We start from the raw sequence: 16,307 nt of genomic DNA, 5'->3' as shown, positions 1-16,307 counted from the left end.
GCTGGTACACAGATCAACTGACAACAACACTGACGTTATGTGTCCATGGCCTTTGGATTACACACAGAAGTGACTTGAACAATGTTTTGTTGACGTGTTAATCTGTCTCATCCTCCTCCTTACATGGACTGTCGCTCTGTGACATCACCTGACTAATTACTATGGCCACTAGAAGGCTCCGTCACTTCCAGGTACAGTAACATACTGTGCTGTTTAAATGGCTGACGTTTTTATTCCTATTGCAGGCACAGTCTCCGATTGGAGTACTGGAGAGTGGTAAATAACAGCAGAAGCAAGAAGTAAACATTCTGTCATTTTTGTCATTTATCAGTACTTGCAGTTAAAATTTGATCAGTCTGATTGCTTATACTGTAATTGTGGGTACATCCAAGACATTTTTTTTTACAAAGTCCCCACCCTCCCGGATCACAGTGACTAACTGACTGTGTTATCATAACAGCAAATAAAATCTGCACCAAAAGAAGATCGACGCTTCTAAGAAACCAGAATGATCCTTTAAGCTCTGTGATCTGTGTGAACGTGGCCTGTTACATGCTCATGTGATATGACAGTGAGCTGATGATGGTGGTGATAGGAGCGACTAAAGGTTGGACAGGAAGTGAACGAGGGGGAAATGGATTAATCTGATCTGATGTGAGTGAAGTTCACTCTCCATGGATCAAAACACGGCCACAACATACTGGACCACGCCTAATAAATGGGATGATGTTATCATACTTTAAAGAATTTAAAAGTGTTATTAATGTTTATAAATGCAAGATACTGACAGAATGCTGAAAGTTTACATTATCCTGCGTATGTATTACACTTTACATAAGTCGCTGTTTCTAATAATGACAAAGAAATGGTTAATAGCTGCCATTCCCTGTGTTTAATGGTTTTAAATGAGAGCTGTTTCATTTGTTCCAGACAGGAGCACTCAGATGCTCTGTGCTCATGAATATCCTGAGCACCTTTCACTCTTATGAAAGCTTGTTGTTTTTGACATTTCAGTATTTTTCTTATCCACTGTGCTGCCCCAATGTGCATTATGTATATTGTTCCTACTGACACACATAGGATATATCCAATAAATTAAAATAGGTAATTGCACTTGTGCAACCTGAACCCAGATGTACCATAAACACAGTTATGTAACACAAACAGAGTAAATGCCAGTATCTTTGATCGTGACTGTGGTGGTGATGATAAGAATAGCAAATAACAAAATATGACATTTTATTCAAAGACTGCTGCAGACACTTGTAAAAAAGAAAATCTGCAATATACACTGGCTAAGAAGGACAGGAAGGAGAGAGGAGACATGAACAGGAAGACAAACACATGGATAGAGCGATTCACAGGCAGAGAGAGAGAGAGCAAGCATTACCCCATAAGGCTCCTGAAAGATATCCAAGCCAGAAAACAACGAAAGGAGGAGAAAGGTGAAAGAAAGACGACAGAGACAGAGTCAGAGTCAGCAACAGATAAAAAGACAAAGAGAAGCATCAGTCTAGAGCTGGCCAAAGAGAAAATCAGAGCAACACAAGGCGTTACACAGAAAAACACACAGAAGACAAAGTGCAGAGATTCAGAACGATATGTCGATATGTGAAAACAGTGGCAGACGCCAAATAACTGACTGGTTGTCATCGAACGTGACTACCACGGACCGAAGATGGAGGCTTTTACGCCTTAGTTACCTCCCATTTTGATGTGGCGCTAAAAATAACATTTATTTCCAAGGTAGGAAACTCTTTCAATTTTATAAAAACCTTGTTAATAATTTAGAAATCTGTCCTGAACAGCAGGTCATGTTATCGACACTACTCTGATGAATAAAACAGATCAACCAGTGGTTGATTTGAACCAGTTCTCACTCATTAAAAGTACCAGACAGATTTCTTAATGGACTACTTCCATTTGAATTGCATTGCCACTTTACTGTATGATAAATGTAGATACTCAAGTTGTATTGTGACAATAAGCACTTTGTGTCTGAATATATATGTACAAAATAAATACCTTGACAGAGGACACAGGATAGTAGATCTAACACAAACTGGTGCTGTCTAACAAAATTTCTAAATGCCGTGTGTTAGTAGTTGTATATAAAAACAACTAAACTTCAAAGGTTTAGTTCAACTACTGCACAGTCATACTGTATAATCAAATACAATTATTTTAACAGTAAAATGTGCCATGTGTGAATAATGTGCCATCTTAGAGACTTCCAGTAAAAAAATATATCCATACATCTGCTTCCTCTCCTGAACCTTAAACCTGTCAGCCAAACTGAACATGGCCCATTAGCCGACGAGCAGGGAGGGGCACAGGGACTTTATGTAACAGTGAAAGATGTATTTGACATAGTCATGTCGGCAAAATAACCCCAGGCTGCGCAAAAGCCTTCAGAAGAATTCATGGAAGTAATTGGATGAACACAATAGATGTGTTTGTCAGAAAAACACACAGGAGCAGCCTGCTGGCCTGATCGTGTGATAGAGGGTGGAGGGAAGGTAACAGCAGCTAATACTGTATATAACACACACACACACACACACACACACACACACACACACACACACACACACACACACACACATACACACACACACACACACAACAGTATCTTGCTCTTGCCTCGTCTGTGAGATACATATATTTGGAGCCTTACTGTGATTAGGAAAGATGTGAATGAAAGGAAACTTTGACTTACGAGCAGGCAAAGGCCACCAGAGCTCCACTGACCACGATGAAGTCCAGAATGTTCCACAGGTCACGGAAATAAGCTCCAGGGTGGAGGAGCAGTCCCAGGTCAATCATCTAGAGCCACAGAAAAAAAGTGGAACAGAAAAATACAGAAAATCATATTCTGTCACTGAGGGGTCTTTCTTTCTTTCTTACTACGTAATCTTTCCCTTTTTGTTTGCCTGTGTAAATCTGCCTCTGATATTTTGATATTTTGAATTCAGCATCTTTTTGCTGTGACCCAGAGCATTATCACCCAAAGCGTCTGGTATTATTGCAGGTTTTTAGGTCTGCAGTGCCAGTGCGGCTGTCTGCTGTGTGCTCGCCTTCTGAATAATCACACATGTGAGGGTTAGCAGGTCAAAACATGATGAGACGTCTATGCTAAGCTAATGTCAAGCTAAACTTAAAAACATCTCAACATGAAGCAACTCAAAACTGATTGACCTACAGTAAATGTCTAAAAAAGTTTTAATTTCTGAACGCTTTCATCTCAACCGCAATTCCAAGATTTTCTTTGACCTGCAAAATACCAAAACTCTATTTTGTGGTTTTTATTTCAGAGCTCAAATCAAAGTGAACCTCCAGTCTTCTCACCTTAATCACCATCTCAAAAGTAAAGACTCCAGTAAAGACGTAATCCAGATACTTCAGAACCTGCAAAAGCAAAGCGCATGAAAATATGCTGTGAGATGACTCATCTACAGATGCAGTGACAGATGCTTGTGTGTGTGTGTGTGTGTGTGTGTGTGTGTGTATGAATGAATGGACCAGATATGCACAACATGTTCTCCTGCCCTGTCAGGGGTCTCAGACTCTGTCAGCTTTGTACTCCCCTGCACATGCACACTTCGCCTGAGCACCCACTTGAGCAAACACACACACACACACACACACACACACACACACACACACACACACACACACACACACACACACACACACACACACACACACACACACACATATAAACAACACACGAAAACATACACACACCATCACCTCAGATTCCCTCTGTGCATCTGACTTGAATGTTAATTAGTTGTGCTTGTCTGTCAAAATGCAAAAACTCAAGTCTCGTGTCTATGTGCATATATTACTTCCTCATCCCCGACATGAGCCAACATGTCATGTACCAATATAAAGAGTGCGGAAACACTTTGTGCAGTTTTGTTTTTAAAAATCATGCATCAGAGTGTCAGTATTTTACCAAAAATTATTTTAAAAAGCTTTTTTCTTGTGCTTCCTACTGCTTCTTCCTTAATATGGGCAAACTGTCAAGCCCTGTAAACAAGGACTTCTCGATCAGTCTGAATGAATCAGCTCGGCCGGCAAAATGTCACATGCTTCTGTGCAAAATCTTCATGCGCTTATTTGAGCATGCACATTATCATGCAAACGCTGATCTGTGTGCTTGTGTGTCTGGCAACCAGTGTGCTTGTCGTATACTTCCAGATGTTTATTTATGAAGTCTGGACGCTGACTCACGTTGTTGCGCGGTGCGTTGGATTGCACGGGGTCCTCGGCCGCCAGCGCAATGCTGCTCATGGTAATGACCATCAGGATGCACATCTCAAAGTAGCGGAGGTTGACTACGTAGTGACACAGCCGCCGCACCCTTCAAGATCAAACACACACGCATATAAAAACACACATACACAAAGGACGCTTGTTACATATATTCAGGTGAAGTCATCCAGTAACAGGCCACAGACAACTCGCATTTCCCTCCATGTCGAAAACAAAGGTACAATCATAAACGGCAGAGGAGATGCATCAGCCTCAGTGACACCACGTGACTCAGAGTCATCTGGGTTCAGTGTGTTTTAACTCAATCAACCTGTAAACTGCTATGAAGAATTATTGAAGTATGAAAAATGTTGCATGTTTCTAAAAAAAAAAAAAAAAGAGTCTGCACTTTCTGGAAGGTGACTCATGAAGAATGTTGAGATCAATCCACTATTTTCCAGAAGTGTATCAAGGCTTCAGATTTGAAGGGCTCTCAACAGCTTTACACTTTGCTACAGTGTGAAGTCACATCAACTTCAGTCAATACAACTACATCACTGGTATGAAGGAGAGCACAGCAAACACCAGAGTGGCAGGATAACAGTTACCTGTGTGATGGAGGATTTGACTGCATGAACCCAAAATATATTACAGAGGCAAAACTTCAGGACCTCAAGATGTTCTTGTATCTCAGACATGAATATGAAATTTCTGATGGTCAATACATAAGTAGCGCCAAAGTCTGGAAACAAACCAAGACCCAAGATCATATCAGAAGTGGGTAATTATTACTAATGACCCACCTCAGGGTTGTCAAGTGTTTCAAGTAGCTCAAGTCTAGCAGCAAAACTGTGGAGCAAATGAGATGCTGAGATGCCAAAAAACCGGCACAGAGTCCAGCACCATGCCATTTCTGAATAATGCCTCACTGTGGTCTGGTTCAGTGTTCTGCTGGACCTCCGTGTGACCTTGTGCCCCATATGAGGGGCTGAATGTTTTCATAGACTTTTCAACACATGTGTGTCACCATCAGCCTGGTCGCCTCAGCCCAGGTCTGGAGAACAGGAGGTTCCAGCTTGCACCAGCTCTGTCTCCATCTCTACCAGAGTCCAGACTCTACTACTCTAGATATGAGCTATTTTCAGATTATATACATTTTGTCTTTTCAAAAGATCCAGACTGTCATTTGTCACCTTCTCTTCTTGTCATTAAATACAAATCTACAAATGTTTCTTGCAGAGATTTGTACAAATAGCCCAAAATAAATAGTCTCAGTCTTAGAAATAATCAACACATTTGTTGTATAACATATGACCCTTAGTTTCAACAGAACTACTTTGGTAATTTTGGGGCTTATCATCTATAATTTTCAATTCATTATGTGCCTATTTTTAGACTTTGTTAGCAATGAATGGACTTCATGAACTTCCTCTTGTTCTTAATTCAACCCAAACTATCAATTTAATTCCAAGTCTTTCCTCTCAGCCACCTCCCAGTCGTGACTCACGGATTTGTTTGCCCGAAGACGAACATGGAGCTGTAGGGGAGGATCTGCCGAGGCCCATTAGCTGCCTCCTCTTCCTCCAGATCTTTCTTCTCCTCACTGAGTCGGAAATTGTCACAGTCGATGTTGTTCACTGGTGTGGAAAAATAAATATATTCATTTGGCTCAAAGAGGCACAAATATTAGTGACAAGAGGCAGGCTTTCTGGATTCATTTGTATTTACATTTCTCGTGAGATGCTGGTTGCAGGGTCAAGTCTAAGCAGGAGAGGTGTGATAACTTTGTACAAAAACAATAATTTTACAACTTAAATACAATCAATGGATGAATACAATAAATACTGAGGAGGAAGCTGCTATAATACAGATAGAATAAATGATTGCAGGTTTTGGGAAACATATTTTTCATCTTCCAAATTTGGTGTAGTATTGACTTTCTTTAATCCGATGATAAAAAATAGTTCCTATATTCATTTAAGAAACAAAGTAATCTAAATCTAACCTGTCTTATAATAGAATATACTGATTTTTATTGGCATTTCAGTTTTTCACAACACAATCTTTATTTATTTCGGTCCATTTGGATGTCAGCGATACTGTTGACAGCAACATTTTATTTACTGGTTTCTTAAGGACGATGAGTCATTCTTCATTAGTTTTAATTACCCAATAACTCTTGTAAACTGATGACTAGTGGAAATATAATAATACATCATATAACATAATTTAATTTAACCAATTATGGTCAAAACTTTTCCTCCAGCCTTCTCCAGCTTCCCCTAATAAAGGACCACGCCGTGCTGTACTCACTGGGTATGATGGTGGTTTCTCCGGGTGGGGCAGTGATGGTGACAGGGATGTGGATGGCGTTACTGTTGAGGCCGGCCTGGCTGGCCCTGGTGGAATTCTTCTGGTTGTCGGCGTCCTCTTGCTTTTCCCCAAGACTCAGGCTGCTGTGCATCGGCTGCAGAGGAGTGGAGGCCAGGCCGTTGTCTTCAGCATCTGGCTGCCTCTCCCTGGAGAGAGAGATGTGGCTCTTATCACAGGCATCATTAGACTCTGCTCTCAGGATGCTCCAAGCTTTTTCTGCCAAATGAGTTTGTCTGCCCTCCTGGGATACAGACCACAACTTGTGTGGCTGGCAACCAACCAGAATTCACCTTTTACTGCCATGTTATCCAAACACACAGTTGCACAAAGTCTAGAAAATAATCCAATAATCCACTGGCCAAGTTAGGTGCACACCAGGCACCTTGAGGGCTGTAAAGTGTTTACATGATGTTATAGCACGTCACGGTTACATCAGGACCTCATGAACAGACATGTATAACAGGCGGTGAGGATATAAAACGAAGCGTCTGTAACCTCAGGTTCATTCAGACACAGTTTTATAGGATACTTGATGATTCCAGACCTGTCACTACACATAAATCACAAATAGACAATCTACAGCCCATATAGTTGTTAGTCCAATCAGTGCAGTCACATTAGGCCTCTGTTCTATTAAACTGCCCACATTCACTCCTGCGAGAGGATGTTGGGTTGCGGCTCCAATATGAGGACCAGATAAATATTGAGCAGAGTGATCACAGCAGCGAGAGTCAGGCTGCGGTTTGTCGTCTGCTGGTGTCATCATGCTGCACTTTATATGGTGATGAAAAACTAATAACCTCCTCCATTTTCAAAAACAGAGCATCGGTGACCTGACGTGACTTCAAGTCCACCACAACTGCATTTGGAGAGCTTCAGTAGAAGTGAACTGGAGACGGAGGTGAGATGTGGTTGTACCTTTAAGCCCCGATGATTGATTTTTATCCACACGCAGCAACTGAAACAAGCTGCAATCACAGCACCGACTCTTAGCTGAGAGGGCCAAGCGGCCGGCAACCAGCTGCTTATTTACTCATCCAGCAGACACAGAGCAACATTAGTATTCATTCGGTGTCGTGCTTCTGTCCATCTGATGGATTTAACTCCAGCATCCACTCTCTGTTCCTGGGCCCAAACTCCTGAGGGGAATATCTGACTCTTTAGCTGCTAAATGCTGTACTATCAGCTGGTCTCTAACTGCGTCTGTCTGCTGTGAAGCAGATAGTGTACAGTGGGTGTGTCTGTGTTGTTTTGTTTTGTTTTTACTGCTCAGCTGTTGCTGTGTCTGGAAACACTGCTGATAAGAGCTCTGGGAAACAACTAAAACTATGAGCTGAAAGACTATAAAGCTATAAAGCTTCACAGAGCTGACGGCAACAGCAGAGGTAGGTGGTAAATTAATCCTCTGTAGGTTTATCCTGAGGTCCTGACACATACCTCATCTCAAAATATTGAAGATAGCTTTGTTAGGACAGAACTAAGAACTTCATTGCTAATTGCATTGTCGTGTATGATTTAAACTAAGCACTTACTTTGTAATTTGGTTGCCAGAGGTATAAATCCTTCATAACATCTGCCTTAGGTTAAATTCATGCTCATACAGTATTTGTATCCCAGCCCAAAATGTGTTCCTCGTGACTGTCAACATTTCTCAGACTTTCATCAGTGAAACTAGGACAGGTTGTCTCCTGTTTGATCACGCAGGCGTTTGCTACAGTAACAAGTGCTTGTTTATTTTCTTATTCCATCCCGTCACTTTGTATTCAGAACGAGGCCATGAGCTGAGAACCTTTGGAAGTACATCATTTATATTATAACTGTGTATTGTTCATTGACCCAGATTGCTGTTTTTTAATGAGCTGCATCTTGTTTTCTTAGTTTGGGATATTGTTTGTACAAATAACACTGATCATATGATTTCATTGCTGAGGGGAAACGGCACAAGGTTTTACAGCTTTAATAAAAAAACAGCTGTAAATACTGTATAAGGTTTGAGGTAAAAAGGTGTGTGTAGTTTAATATGCAGGTCTAATGCCAGGCCTCTTTAAAGTTATTACATATGAAAAAACATGTTATTATCAGCAATAACATGTTCAAATCAAAAACAACTTGAATACAAAGAATATAATAAGTCAGTGCAGCCTCACCTTTGACCTCTGCTCCCGTTCTTGTTCCTCCTACAGTCGTCTCCGTCCAGAGTGGACTGAGCTCTGACCATACGAGAGCAGCGTCCCTTCCTCTCTCCGTTACTGTCCCCCCTCCCCTTGCACTCTCCCTGTGCACCGTTCGCTATCATCCCGTTTCCCTCTTTTGGTGGACGATGGGAGTGGTGATGGCGGTGCCCCCTGTCCTCTCCTCCCGTGTCGTAGGTCTCCTCGTCGGGGGAGCCAGCCTGGTGGTGGTGTCTGTGACCCTGCCCGTCACGACTCTGGCTCCTCTCCCCCCTCCTCTCTTTTGTCTGGGCGCCATCAGCGTTGTGATCTCTGCTCCTGCTGTGATGGATGTGGTGCCTTCCGCCCCGGCCGTCGCCGCCCCCGTCTCTGCTGTCCCCGTTTCTGTCTCGGTGGCGGTGATGCTTCCTGGAGTGTGTGTGGAGGTTGTCTCCCGCCCCGTCCTGCCGGGGATCCCCCGCCTCCTCCCGTCCTCCCTCAGGAGGTCTGCTGGGTTTGTCTCCGTTCCTGGCTTCCACCACCAGCGGCCGGTCCAGGTGAGTCTTCATGTCGGGATGCAGGTGGAGGGCGGAGGACATGCGGAGGCGTTCCTCTGGGTCCAGCTCATTGAAAAGGGCCTCGCTGCTCGCCCTTATGTTGTGTCTCCTCAGCTGGTTGGTCCTTTGCTCCCACACTGACATGCTTTTTGATGTTCGCTGCTGCTCCTTACTGCACACAGGAATCGAACCCACAGAAAACATCAGGCACAAAGACACAGAAACACGTTTTGTTTATCTAGACTTCATGAGTTTTTTTTATCGTGTGAGTTTTGGGTGAACTTCATCAACAGCTCCATCCATAGCCACACAATCATCTACTCATCAGGCCCTGAGTAAGGTAAAGTAACTGAGAAAGATCTAGACATGAGGCAGTCTATGGATGCTTCAACAAATGTTCACCATGGTAAAGCAGTCACTTACCATGCCTGAGTGTTGTATGGACAAGTAGTTCAGTCGTCAGTAACAAAATTATGATTCATTTTACTGTCTCCATACCATCTCCATTAATTCCTCCTCCTCATTGTCTTGACCTGATTATGATATAAATCTTTCTACATGATGAAAAATGTCCAATAACCACCCTGATTAGCAAACTGATAATGTTATTGATTGATGTGGTGCCAGCCAATTACAGTGTCCCTCAAAATGTGTCAGAAGAAAACTAAGATTTGCCAACAGAGGATGTGAAAAACCAGGATGCGCTGGCTCAAATTAAAGCTGCTATGTGTCTGTGTTACCAAAAATACAATTTCAGGGGAAAGGCAACAAAAACAGCAGAGGAATCACCTCATGTGATGATCCTGAACAAAAAACAGGCTTGTAAATCTGCTGATGTGGTTGAATGAGTATAAAGTTTTAATCAGATCAACTACTACTGTATGTACCGTCGAGGAAGAACAATTAATCGGCAAAACCAAATGAATCAGTGCCAACAGGACATTTTATAAACTATCCTTATTGGCTCCTCCACCATAGCACAGTCAGGATACATCATCTTACCTCACCATATCTCCACACTGGAGGTTCGGGTACAGGCCTTGATATTAACACTTGTCAACTAAACTAAACACAAAATAAACTGCCTCCTCTATCACAGGAGTGGAGCTTTTTCAATGCTGTCTACATTGTTATGGTCATTTCTACGGGAGACAGCTAGGGACAAAATATGTTATTGTGATTAAAATGTGTTGTGTCACCCGTGCTGACTGTGACTGACTCGTAATGTGCTTCTTTTGTGGGATATCAGCTGATTAATCGGCTTTCTGCTTTTTTCAATGCTCCAAATTATTGTTATATCGGCCTGTAAAAATAAACTAGTGATGGACCGCTACTGCATATACACTGTTATACCTAGAAATTAAATTATTTGTCCCAAATAAAATGACTGATCATTAAGAGGTTGTATGACGGGCTGGTGGATAGTACAATAGTACAGACGTCTTGTGTGATGTGTCTTCATCAGTTTGACAGCTGTCAAAAACACCTGATGTTTACCTTCTTCAGAAGTTCATGAGTATCATGTTTTGTCATGTGCTGCTTGGATCTAATGGGACATGCAGGTAAACTGAAACAGATGTAATCAGTTTGAACCAGCTCATGTGTAAATGATACAGGCAGGACCAACATGCTATGGGTGATGGACCATTCTTGATATGTATTGAGTATGGTCTTTTTGAACATGAGGTTTTCTACAGGAGTCCAAAACACAATCAAAAATCCTTTGATGTGTTCACATTTCCACCTAATGTGTGAAGTCATTGCATACTGCTTCTGCTTCCGCACAGTATGGACTCATTTACATGGGACTTTATGGGTTAGTTAAGTTTGTTCCAACTGGTAACCTGTACCTCAAGATTCGTCGAGCGGGGGAGGAGTAGACAGAATAACTCCTAAAAGACAGAGGACATAGACAGACAGAAGACACAGAGGACAACGGACAGGTGTCCACAGACAAGTGAGCAACAGACGTACAGGTAGTGATGAGGCGCTGGATGGAGAATTCTCGTAGCGATATAGTATTAACAAAGCACATGCACACACTGAAAAACACACAAGGGCAATGTCAGAGAAATTTAAGTTATGTGTAGTAGAATAGAGTTTGAGTTATCTCAAGGAGGTGAGATGTTAAAGAAACCACCGTCTGCAATTTAATCGATAGAGACAGCAGATTCCCGGGCAGGAGAGTAAACTCACAGCTGGCCGTTGCCTTTCATTTTGGCCTCAGATCATATTGTCTTTTAAAGTGATGTCCTGGGGTCTACGATAACTAACAGACTGGAAATGCCAAACTGCCTGTGGTGATAGCAACGCTCAGAGAAATTAAACATTTCTACACAAATTATTCACATCAGAGAGCACAGTGCGCAGGGTGAATTAGTGTAGGCGCCAACGCTGAAGATCTCCAGCCATCAACAAAATACACAATGGTTGGTGAGGGCCAGAGGGAGATGTAAATGTGTTTAATGCATCAGCAATTTACACTCAATTATACTCACACAGACCCCACAGCTTTAAGTGTTGCATGCGTTTATGCTACTTATATATGCGTGTGTTTTTCTGTTTATTTTTAATAATACATTTTAACCCGCAATGAAGACATAACAGACTGTAATTTGGTTTTATGGAGGCCCAGAGGAGAGGAGAGGAGAGGAGAGGAGAGGAGAGGAGAGGAGAGGAGAGGAGAGGAAAGGAAAGGAAAGGAAAGGAAAGGAAAGGAAAGGAAAGGAAAGGAAAGGAAAGGAAAGGAAAGGAAAGGAAAGGAAAGGAAAGGAGAGGAGAGGAAAAGAAAGGAAAAGAGAGGAGAGGAAGAGAAAGGAAAGGAGGACAATATTGTAACAGAGAGTGATAACTCACGGTGACTGAATGCTGTTGATGGACGACCTGCGAGAGAGTGCATCTCGATTTTGCTTTACAAAACTGTACATGCAGAACAAAAACAAAAGAAAAAATGAGACACAAACCTGAGGGGGACAGGTGGACAGGCTGTTAGTCAGCGTGTCCACCTGTCCCCTTCACTTTTACAGTAAAGAACTAATATGTGCAACTACTTCAATAACACAACAGCAACAAAAGCGTGTTCGTCAGCTGGTACATTGTTCTTATAAAAAACACTGAAACTGAAAAAACACTCAGGAGTTTCATTACAAAACAAACTGAAGACTGAAGTTGAAATGATATGTTAATAGGACTATTTCATAGAAAATCAAATATACTTAGATTATTAAAAAAATAACGTTTTTCAGTCCCCAAAGTCGTTTTGTAATGAAACTCTGAGCTTCGCTGAAACACCACACAGAATCCACATACAACAGTTCATTTAAAATAAAAGCAGGTCTATAATCTCTCTCACTGGTTACCACACTGTTCAAGGTACAAATTAAAATATTGAGAGAGCATTGAAAGTAAAGTACAGGATCACATAATAACAGTAATGATGGTGAAAAGGGGTGAAGGATTGAAGATTTATCTAACCAGAGCTGATCATTTTCTACAGTCTGACCGACCTCTTTCTTGGTGAGGAGGGCGGCAATTAAGGAGCCAGCATGACTCAAGGATGAGCACTTTGTCAAAAAAATAAATAAAGGGCTGTGCAGAGTTACACAACAGGCAATCAGTGAAACTCATCTGATGTGAGCAAAATGCAGAGCCAGTGTGCATTATTGCTCTTGTTCCACATTAACAGAGCAGATGAGTATCAAAGAAGCAGGCTCACTGAAACCTCCAGTGTTACATAATGTGTCTAGAAATCACTGGTAAGGACGCAACGCTCCCGTTTTCACACCAGTTTTCTCTTGACAGACTCTCATAATTTCAGTGTTCATCAAAGCTCTAAAAATAGGTGGAATTTTGAGGCGCAATTAATTCCTGGTTGACACAAGACCCCAGACCTGTCAGTCGTGGGCTTGTGGTGAAGAGGGGGCGGGTCAGAAGTTTTAGCATGACAGGAGGTATCTGCGTTCATAAAGACATCTCCGTCATTATCACATTAGCGAAAATGGGGCCGACTGACAGTAAAGATTAAGCTTTTCTTGTGTCTTGCTCATAAGCTTCTGCTGTTCCTCTCTCTTTCAAATAGTAGCTTTCATCTTTTCGACCTTCAAAATAAGGCCAGAGGATAAAAAATAAATGTACAATGGAACTCTTATTTAGACACTGAAAGGATGCAGATACACATTTAGAGTCATATTTTTTTTACTGATTCTGAAATATTATTTTAAAAGGGGCTATCCATACTGGTTTTAAATTAAAGATGCCCAGTTGACTTTCCTTTACAGGTCTATTTACAGTCAATGCTTCTTTCCAAAATGCTGATTGTATTCTCCTGACCTATCAGTGCTGCATTTATCTTTTTTAGCTATGTGTAAGTTTTGCCATCACTACATTGCCACTGTTAGAATTATAGGCTGTTTACAAAGCAGCATTTACGGTAGACATACATGTAACAATTTATTTTCTATTGCTCCGAGGACATGTGCAAACCTCCATATTGTAAATACTGTACAACAATAGCTGAAACTCTTGGTACAGTACAGTAAACGTCTGTTCATGCTAAGCTATGTAGCAATTGAAAAGCAATGTGTTCCTTTACGTATGTAAGACGGTGCTTTGTTGTTGTACATCAGCCCACTCTTGAAAAATTGTTCCATAGTCCTACTGGTCTTCTAGTGGTCAGAAACTACAAAAAGTACTATATGTATGTATGTCTGCAGTTGAAGCTGATTAAATAATTAAAGTACAAGTTGAAAATGAGCTGAGAGGTGTTTTGTTAAATGACATTGGATTTACTTGTTCAGGCTTCGAACAAATGCTTAAAAATGAAATGCTTTTTTTGGAGCATGTAACAAGGCTCATGACCTTCAGTAAAACATTTAAACGTCATATTGCAAAGCTGAAAGTTTGTATTCAGACTCCACAAAAGCTTCCAAACTTCAATTTATATGTGCAACTTTGCCACTAAAATTGGAGAACATGTACTAACACTGGCAAAACAAGCCAAGAATGAAATAGAAAACAACTAGTGGAAGCTAGTAACATGAACTGTGGATTGAAGCGTCCTTAATTGCCACTCCTAGTGAAGAAGGGGAACGTGGGGTATTATAAACACAGCAGCACCATGGGAGCACTCTCACAGCGGATGAGGAGTCCAGAACATACACAGATCAAACACAGTACGTATAAACACAGACATTTCAGACTAAGAGGGAAGAACATACAGAGCGACAACAAGACACTATAAGACATGTATCTCCAGTGGGTGACTGAACAGAGCTGCTGTCAGAGGAGGAGGAGGATGTTCAGATACTTACGCAGCGATCGAGATGTTGGCAGCCGACATGGGGCTGACTTCCTTCACCTCCAAAGCCTTCTGCAGGGCCAGCTTCTTATTGGCTGCCTCCTCCTGCTCCTCCTCATCCTTTAGCCAAAGACAATCAAGGCATAAGAAGAAGGAAACATGTTATTTCTGTGTGTTATTAATGTCTTCAACTATGGGACTTTTTCCAAGGCCACCTTAGTCAGCTCCTGAGCATTGGCGAGGTTATCGACAGCGATGGCCAAGAAGACATTCAGGAGGGTATCTGAATAACAACAGGACTCAGGAGAAAATACAGATGGAAAATATACATCCTGTAAAGAAACACCATACTAGAAACAAAGCCTCCTAGTGTGAAGGAGTAAGAAATGAGTCAGAACTAGGCTCCTCCTTTTAGGACAACAATTATATCAATATATACTATACTGTATATTTTGTTCATTCTCTTAACTTAGGAAATAACTTCTAAGCCCTACTGTAACCTTCTTTTCTCCTCCACTCAAAGATATGTAGATAGAGATGTATTTCTTTTATAATTACAGATAGGGGAGCTATATTTGTGTGTATGTTGCATCCCACACTCTCAAGGGAAGACTGCCATAAAAAAAGATTGTTTTGATTTCATCTGCTGTCTTTTGAGGATTTGAGTTTTAAGGATTTAACAAATTAAACATTAAAAGTTGCAAAGTTTAACAGATGACTTTGAGTGATTTATTCAAAGACGCTGTATCACGCAGTTCAAACCAGAAAAAGAAATAGAACAACTAATCACGCCTGGAAAGAATTAAAACCATTTTCATCCTAAAACCATTTTCACGTTGTCACCAGCTCCTCCTGGCTCTCACACGAACATCACAGTTTTTATTACAGGATGTTAAAGAGGATACAGTTTCCAAAGAGTGTGAGGACGATGAAGTAGACAGCGGAGAACATGCCGCGGCGAACGCCTCCTTGAGACTCGATCCCGTGGTACATCACGGCGTTCCAGTCCTCGCCAGTCAGAATCTGAGGAAGACAGGAGAGTCAGAGCGGTGCCAGGGACACGGGTGGGCTGTAAAGCCCCTGCAAATCTCACAGAGTGCAGAATTAAATTACTTTACAGAGTGAAGGGTTATGAGCACAGACTAATTGAAGGATTATCAACGAGCTCATTAGGGGACAGAAGGTACACAGACTAGTCATTTCCTTTAATTAAAATGACTGATAACAGTCGTTCTTTTGCCATAAAGTCCATATTCGCTCATTTATTCAGAAAGTGTGAAGTGTACCTTATGTGTCTGTGTGTGTAAATGGAAGTATGACTGTGCAGGTGTGTGCCGCAAGGCCGTACCTGGAACACTGTGAGGATGGCTGCTGGGAAGGTATCAAAGTTTGTTGTTGGGGTCTCATCTTCAAAGTTAAACCTGAAAGAGTGAGGAGGAGAACATCGTTACAACGAGAGGAAAGACAAAAAAAACAACAACTAATATGTAGCCCCAGTCACATCTTAATGGTTTCTACCTGCAGTTCAAGAGAGGATACAGAAATACCATTATTTTAAAGATCAGAATTAAAATGTGAACATTTGAAAAAGCATGTGGATTAATATGTTAGGAGGTTCTTGCTGAACTAATCTAAGCAATAATATATGTTTCTGTTCAAGGGAAACATGAG

At 41.5% G+C, this 16,307-nt stretch overlaps 1 protein-coding gene across 1 annotated transcript in view; it reads right to left on the bottom strand.

The window, feature by feature from the left end:
* Positions 1-16,307, bottom strand: part of cacna1bb (calcium channel, voltage-dependent, N type, alpha 1B subunit, b) — a gene marked incomplete at both ends in the record, with an annotated part of 162,452 nt that overhangs the window by 43,472 nt on the left and 102,673 nt on the right. Inside the window, 12 exons of the mRNA XM_083983117.1 lie at positions 2,720-2,826; positions 3,349-3,408; positions 4,240-4,369; positions 5,768-5,897; positions 6,574-6,779; positions 8,781-9,512; positions 11,191-11,232; positions 12,197-12,259; positions 14,650-14,756; positions 14,852-14,919; positions 15,542-15,659; positions 15,985-16,057. Of these exons, the coding sequence (XP_083839243.1) occupies positions 2,720-2,826; positions 3,349-3,408; positions 4,240-4,369; positions 5,768-5,897; positions 6,574-6,779; positions 8,781-9,512; positions 11,191-11,232; positions 12,197-12,259; positions 14,650-14,756; positions 14,852-14,919; positions 15,542-15,659; positions 15,985-16,057 (1,836 nt within the window). The remainder of the gene's footprint in view (positions 1-2,719; positions 2,827-3,348; positions 3,409-4,239; positions 4,370-5,767; positions 5,898-6,573; positions 6,780-8,780; positions 9,513-11,190; positions 11,233-12,196; positions 12,260-14,649; positions 14,757-14,851; positions 14,920-15,541; positions 15,660-15,984; positions 16,058-16,307) is intronic.

The sequence above is a fragment of the Trachurus trachurus genome (genome assembly GCF_905171665.1).
Source record: "Trachurus trachurus genome assembly, chromosome: 12".
NCBI classification, from domain to species: domain Eukaryota; kingdom Metazoa; phylum Chordata; class Actinopteri; order Carangiformes; family Carangidae; genus Trachurus; species Trachurus trachurus.
Note: the sequence above shows the minus strand (reverse complement) of the source record. Positions and strands in the feature narration are given on the sequence as shown.